The sequence below is a fragment of the Microcaecilia unicolor genome, chromosome 3 (assembly GCF_901765095.1).
Source record: "Microcaecilia unicolor chromosome 3, aMicUni1.1, whole genome shotgun sequence".
In the NCBI taxonomy this organism is placed as follows: Eukaryota; Metazoa; Chordata; class Amphibia; order Gymnophiona; family Siphonopidae; genus Microcaecilia; species Microcaecilia unicolor.
In genome coordinates, this window is record NC_044033.1 from 232,315,154 (window position 1) to 232,322,615 (window position 7,462).

The following is a 7,462-nucleotide window of genomic DNA, read 5'->3' on the forward strand; positions in this document are numbered from 1 at the left end:
CAACAACGCTAGTATCACTCATGAACTTTACCACAACCTCACTTTGTATTTGTTATAACCGGTATTGGCGAGTGCCTCTACGGTACTATGTAAGCCACATTGAGCCTGCAAATAGGTGGGAAAATGTGGGATACAAATGTAACAAATAAATAAATAAATAAATAAACTGTCTCTGTTCCGTACCCAGGTCTGAAGCTAGATTGACATGGATCTAGCCAATTACTTTCAATTAGCCAGTTGAGTTGAATGCAGACTGTTCAATAAGTTTTGCCAAGAAAGGAATGTTAGAGATTGGTTGGTAGTTTTTGAGCTTGCCCTGGTCATGGGAGCTTTTTAATTAAAGATACTCGGACAAATAACAATTAGATTTTGAGATTTTGGTCCCCTAACAGCAATGTCTACTTGCTTCTGTCTCAGCAGCACCAACTTGGAAAATGGGTATACCTGATGCACCATGTGGCAAGCTGACTCCATGTGGTGCATCCCAGGATGTACCATATAAGGTCAGGCACAGACATTTTCCAAGATGGCACTGCTCCTGCCCTTGAAGCTACAACTTGGGGGGGGGGGGGGGGGGGAGAGAAGGTTCCCCTAGACACCAAGACACAAGAGAGGGTTTTTTTTTTTGTTTGTTTTTTAATGGCAGGGCAAAGGATGGGAGACTATCAAAGTTTTCTAGTTTTATGTCAGATGGGGGAAGGGGGAATCAGTTCAGTTTGCAGGGCTGAAATACTACCGGCCCATTTTAGTTTTGTCAGTTGGTTTGGGGGGGGGGGGAATTCAGATTGATTTCATTAAGGGGGAGGGAAAGGGTTGCTAGACTACTAGGGGTAAGGGGCATATGCAGACTGGTGACTTTTTTTTTTGTCCCCCTTCTAGTCAGTGCATGAGGCCATCACATTTTGAGCCAATCACTGCTTACTCGCCGACAGGAAATGATATTTTGAAATGAGCTGCAGATTACTATGGATTTTCACATGCAGTAAATCTCCGTGCTCAACGATTACTCCATCTTTGAAGTAATTTTTTTCCTGAAAGCTCACATTAGAAGCCATGCGCATCAGTAGCTCTAATGCATAGCTTTATGCACCAGCTCCTGTTATTGAATACAGACCTCTTACAACAGGAATATGGTAAGGAATCCCTCATTTTACATCTTCTGTCCTACATGAATCTTCTAAAGGATGCCTTTCCCTCTTACCAATTTACCCATCAAACCTAAATAAGTCTCATTATAGATTCTGACATTACTTCCTCCTCATTTTTTCCCCAGGCATATTACAGAATTCTCTTTATACTCCCAACCAACCTTCAGGAATGAGTCTGGTATCTTTAAATACCACTATACAGTAATCTACAATAGACATTTCATTTACTATGTTACCACCATTTAAATCACACAAAACAATATGTTTTGATCATCTCAGCCACATGCTACTCACCTTAGCTGCTTTTTGCTCCAGGTCTTGCCAAAGCCCTCCACTTGTGACAGTGATGTAGAGTGGTTCAGGGAACCTGCAACAAGGGAGAAAACTCATGGGTGCTCAAAGGAACTGGATGGCAACTCAGGCTATTCTATGGGATGTCATTTCATCTCATTCTGATAAGCTTCCTTATTAAAAATAACAATTCATGTGCAGATACAGGGTGAGCTAATGTGCAACTAACTCTTGATTATAAAATGGATCTGTATATGAATGGGAAAGAATAGGAAAAAATGAGCAATTTGCACTAGAAAAAAATGGATTGGGACTAAATGCAAATTATTAGAAAAAAAATTAGGAAGAAAAAAAATTTAGAAAAAATTTGGAAGAAGACCTTGACAAGGGGGCTTCTTGGCATCCACAATCAATGCAGAAAAGATCATGGATTCCATCAACTACTGAGGCGTCGCAATCCACTCTGCATACTCCAAATTCTCATTAAATATCCAGCACAGAGTTCCAGTCTACCTAGGAGGCTCCACCGAACCCTTCCCTGTTACCACACGCAGCAGACCAATCAGGAAGTGTGCTGAGTGGTGATGTCACCTCCCACTCCACTTTAAATTACTATCAACTGCCAAGGCGTCACGATCCACTGTGCACCCTCCAAATCCTCACTGAATATCCAGCACAAAGCCCCAGTCCACCTAGGAGGCTCCACTGGACCCTCTTGTCTCAGGAGTTGCACCAAAGGTGCATGTCCTGCTCCTTTGGAGGCCTCTTCATGAGCAACTTCACAAGCAACTAGCAAAACCACACCTAAAGGCTTAAAAAATGACCAGTCAACACTAGAGGAGCAACGTTAAAGTCCATCACAAATAGCACATTCCAACTGTGATACTTTGGAAGTATCAGAAGTGTCTTCAATTTAATGTAATCTAATAATTTCTAACAACTGGACTGCAAGTTTGATACGGTTACTCTCTAACAGTTATTGTTCCTTAATATTAATGTAAATTCTCATTTATAATGACACTATTGGTTATTATTCTCCTTCCTGAGTTATCATGTATATGCTCTAAATGAGTTTTTCAATACCTAAATGTAAACTGAAAAGACCTATTGTTCCTGTTAAACCACACTCCAAACTCCAACCTACACCACATATAGACAACACAGATTTCAACATTCAGAACATTAAAAGGATGATTTCCACTCAAATAACCTAAAAACTCCATGACACCTTAAAAATATAAGATGTGCAAATATTATCAATAACACCTTTATCTCTATCCCTGTTGGATACATAAATGCCCAATCCATTGTTAATAAACCTCGACTGATTAAGGATTAGATTGTTGAAGATAGTCTGAGTCTAGTTTTCATCAAGGAAACATAGTTGAAATCCAAGGAAGATCCAATTATAAATAATTTATGACCCCCTAGTTATAAATTACTCCACCTCCCTAGAATCAAGAAAAGGGTTTGGGGCACTGCTCTCTTTTATAAATCATTTTTCATAATTGAACCAATCTCTGATTTCTCATCTCCCACTCTCGAAATATTGGCCTGTAAAATCAAAGTTGATTCTTTACACAACCATCTAACTGCAATTTTATTTTATCGGCCCCCTGGAAATTGGACTGATGTTCAATCATTATTTACTGAATTTGTATCTAATGTATGCTTAAATGCTCAAAACACAATTCTACTATGTGATATTAACCTACACTTAGATAATCCAAATAATCCTCATACCAAGGAATTTAACAACTTTCTAAACTCTTGCAGTTTTATTAGTCTTTCAGCTCACTCTTCCCATCAGAAAGGACATCTTTTAGATCATTTAGGTTCCCCTCTCAGAATTCACATTTCATAGATAATTATGACTGGAAGTCTACACCAATGTCAGTGTCATTGGGTCAGGAGTAGTGAGCACTTGGGCCACTGCCGGTGACCGGCAGCAGCAGGCGAACTACCCAAACAGGAAACAAGGCTGAAAACAGACAGGGCTGGTAAAAGCAGGACTTGAGCAACAGGACTGGAGCTGAAGCTGTGGGCTGGAAAGGAAGCTAAAAGCAGAAAGGGTTGGAACAAGCAGTGGTGGAACTGAAGCTGAAGACTTGCAGGGCTGGAACAAGCAGGGTTAGAACTGAAGCTGAAGACTTGCAGGGCTGGAACAAGCAGGGTTGGAGTAGAAGTTGAGGACTGGCAGGACAAGAACAAGCAGGGCTGGAACTGCAACACACACAGACGAAAACTCATCTGAAGACCTCTGTTGCAAAGGCAAAGCCTGAAAGTACCCAGGTGCTTAACAAAGGCATTACAGATGATGTCACAAGTAAGAGTAAGGCTTGGCAGCAAGACGACGTAACGATCTACATCCTATTTAAACAAGATTTAAAGGAAATTTCCAATGACATCAACCAAAGCCTACATATCATGCATACATGGGCGGATGCATTTCAGCTGAAACTCAATGCAGAAAAAACCCAATGCCTAATACTCACCTCGCAACATAACACAAACAAATTCACCACCATTAACACACCAAAATTGAATCTTCTAATTTCGGATACCCTAAAAATTCTTGGAGTTACCGTTGATCGACACCTAACACTTGAGAGTCGTGCGAAAAACACAACCAAGAAGATGTTCCACTCAACATGGAAATTAAAAAAAAGAGTAAGACCTTTCTTCCCAAGGACCGTCTTCCGCAACCTGGTACAATCAATGGTACTCTACGCTGGTTGCAAAGAGCAAATAATCAAGAAGCTTCAGACAGCTCAGAACACTGCAGCTACACTCATATTCAGTAAAACAAAATATGAAAGTGCTAAACCCCTACAAGAAAAGCTACACTGGCTCCCACTTAGAGAACGCATCATGTTCAAAATATGCACCCTAGTTCACAAAATCATTCATGGAGACGCCCCAGCCTACATGTCAGACCTGATAGACTTACCACCCAGGAATGCTAAAAAATCATCCCACACATTCCTTAATCTTCACTTCCCCAACTGTAAAGGTCTAAAATACAAACTAACGCATGCGTCAACCTTTTCCTACATGAGCACACAATTCTGGAAAGTGTTGCCGCGCATCTTAAAAACTATCTTTGAACTAACTAACTTCCGCAAACTACTGAAGACCCATCTCTTTTACAAGGCATACCACAAAGATCAACAAATGTGAACTCCTATACATATATCCAGAACTGTCTTACAATATTTGCTTGTTAAACTACTACCATGTTTTATCATTATCATGTTACCCAAGATCCTTCTGTAATACTAAATGTATTATGTATTATGTATTTCCACTATTCATGATGTATTGTAAGCCACATTGAGCCTGCAAAGAGGTGGGAACATGTGGGATACAAATGCGGGATACAAATGCAATAAATAAATAAACACTAGAGCATGGCTTGGCTGCAAGAACACCAAAGCAAGGCTTGGCAGCAGGAACACCCGGGTGAGGCTCGGCTGCAGGAACCCCAAAGCAAGTCTAGAATGCTGGAACATCAGAACAGGACTGGAATGAACTCTGGAACATGTTTGGGAAACAGGAAGAAGGCAGTTCACAGCAGCCACAGGGCCTGGTCAGGCAAGGTGAGTGTAGCCATGGGATACAGCTACAACCGTGACAGATGACAAAAACCTCACAATCACACTTAATTGGAGTGAAATATCTCCTATATCTAACCTGCTTCACACTACCAAGACATATGCAATGAGAAGCAAGATAGACGTAACAGAATTTTGGACCCAGTTCCAAGTCGATTCACATTTATTACTAGACTAGTGGAACCATGCCCGGTTCCTCAACAATGAAACGGGCCCAAGGTAGGCTGTCCTGTAAGCTTTTTTTTTTTCTCTCTCCCCTGCCCTCCCCTCCATTTCCAGCGATTCTTCCCTCCCCTACATGTCCAGCGATTCTCCTCTTCCCTGCCCTCCCATCCTTGTCCCACGATTTTCTCCTCTACTGTCCTCCCATCTATGTCCAACAATTCTCCTCTGCCCTGCCCTCTCCTTCTTCCTCCCTCCCTCCCCTCGATATCCCGCAATTCTCTCCTCCCCTAGATTTGTACCTGAACATTCTCTGGCTGGCTGGCGCTGGTTTCCATTCAGTCGTAACATCCCTCCTGACGTCAGCTCACCACCAGTGTTCCCTTCCCTCTCATTGTTCCACCCTCTGACGTCATTACATTTTGACGCGAGGGCAGGGCAATGAGTGGGAATGGATTTTACGAACCCAGGCATCCAGACATAGAACGTTGGAGGTGCAAATTATTATATAGGATAATCCAAGTAATTTTTCCCAACTCTGGGATGAAAACAACTAAATATACCTTAGACTGCATAGCTCCAGAACAAGAAAAAACAAAAAAGAGAACTAAATCACCATGATTTGATAATAATATCCTGAACGCAGAAAGATTATGTAGGAAACTTGAAAGGAAATGGTGCAAGCGCAATACTGAGGAAAACAAAACTGAATGGAGGAAAACACTCAAAATGCAAGTCAGCTATAAAATCTGCCAAATTCAAATATTATGAAAAATCTATTGGTGAAGGTCAAAAATCTGTACATAGACTTTACTCTACTTAACACCAAAAACCTCCAACTATCAAAGTGAATCCGTTCCATCAGCCCTTGACCTAGTTACATTATTTGAGCAAAAAATCACCAAAATCAGAGCTCTAATCCTTATAGCAATTTCATCAACTACCTGAATATCACTCACCAAAACAAAGGCATAAAAACCGATAGATTCTGGTTCTGTTTCAACCCTCCTTCTACTAGAGGTCAGATCCTTCCTTAATAAATACTCATGGAGGAGGAAGTGACGTCTCCAAGCAATACCTACTCCATTCTCTCTACCCTACCTTAACTATGTATTACTTTTTTCCGGAACTGGTAATCACCATTTTGGAACTATGTAAGCCACATTGAGCCTGCAAATAGGTGGGAAAATGTGGGGTACAAATGTTGTAAATAAATAAATGTTGTAAATAAATAAATATGGCTGCTTAAAGATCTTACTCCCGCTAAGTGATCTCCTAGCATCTGAGCCCCATTTCACTTAATTTTGCTCAGCGGAGGCTGGTGGAGTGTCGGGGAGTTTGGCGGCGATGAGTTTACAAACGGATCTGAGTCAGTTTGGCTTCACAGGCAGCTTGGAGGCAAACCGTGAGGCAGGCCCAGAAATGCCGCCCACGTGTACCTTGCAGCATTCGGGAGGCTCGTCTCCTCGAGATTTGTTTTCCTCGAGGGAGGACCCAGAACAAGCTGAGGTGGCTCTACTGTCTGAGCTTAAGGAATGGCTACACGAAATCCGCTCTGATGTGAAAAAGGTCCGCTCCGATTTGGTGGCGCTGGGGGCAGATTTAAGAGGCGAGATACGTGACTTCGGCAACAGGATGGAAGAGATCGAGAGCTGCCTCAAGGAGCAAGCAGAGGAGATGGGCTCGCTAGACTGGAAGGTCTCAGATGTCCGTTTGGGTCACCAACAGTTAGCGGACAAGCTGGAGGATCTAGAAAATAGGAGCTGCTGGTATAATATGCGTTTCAGAGGCATACCAGAAACCCCGGCGTATATGGACCAAGTCAGTAGCGCAACAGGTGGTGAGTGCCATCTTGAAGGAAGTGGAAACTCCCTTGGATATTACTGAAGTATTGATCGAGCATTCCCACAGGACCCTTGGTCTCACTCGGAATAATCTACCTAAAGACATCATCGCCTGTTTTCAGGACTTTAACCTTAAGGAGCGGGTGCTCCAGGCGGATAGACGACTTAAAGATTTTAAGTAGGATTCGTATCATGTGGAAATTTACCAAGACTTGGCAGCTGCCACTCTGAAGCGGCGCAAGGAATTAAAACTGGTAACAAGAAGGCTTCAGGAGCTTGGAGTTCGATACTGCTGGAAACATCCGTTTGCCCTAGTGTTTTATAAGAATGGTTATATGTATCAAGTCAGATCACTAGCTGAAGCTAGAGAAGCTCTTCATGAGGAAAGCCAGCCGGTGTCATC

The 7,462-nt window shown here is 42.1% G+C and overlaps 1 protein-coding gene across 1 annotated transcript in view; it reads right to left on the bottom strand.

Annotated features, from left to right (window-relative positions):
- CAMSAP3 (calmodulin regulated spectrin associated protein family member 3) overlaps positions 1-7,462 on the bottom strand; it is a 272,719-nt gene that overhangs the window by 50,199 nt on the left and 215,058 nt on the right. Inside the window, exon 10 of the mRNA XM_030197560.1 lies at positions 1,443-1,515. Coding sequence (XP_030053420.1) covers positions 1,443-1,515 — 73 coding nt within the window. The remainder of the gene's footprint in view (positions 1-1,442; positions 1,516-7,462) is intronic.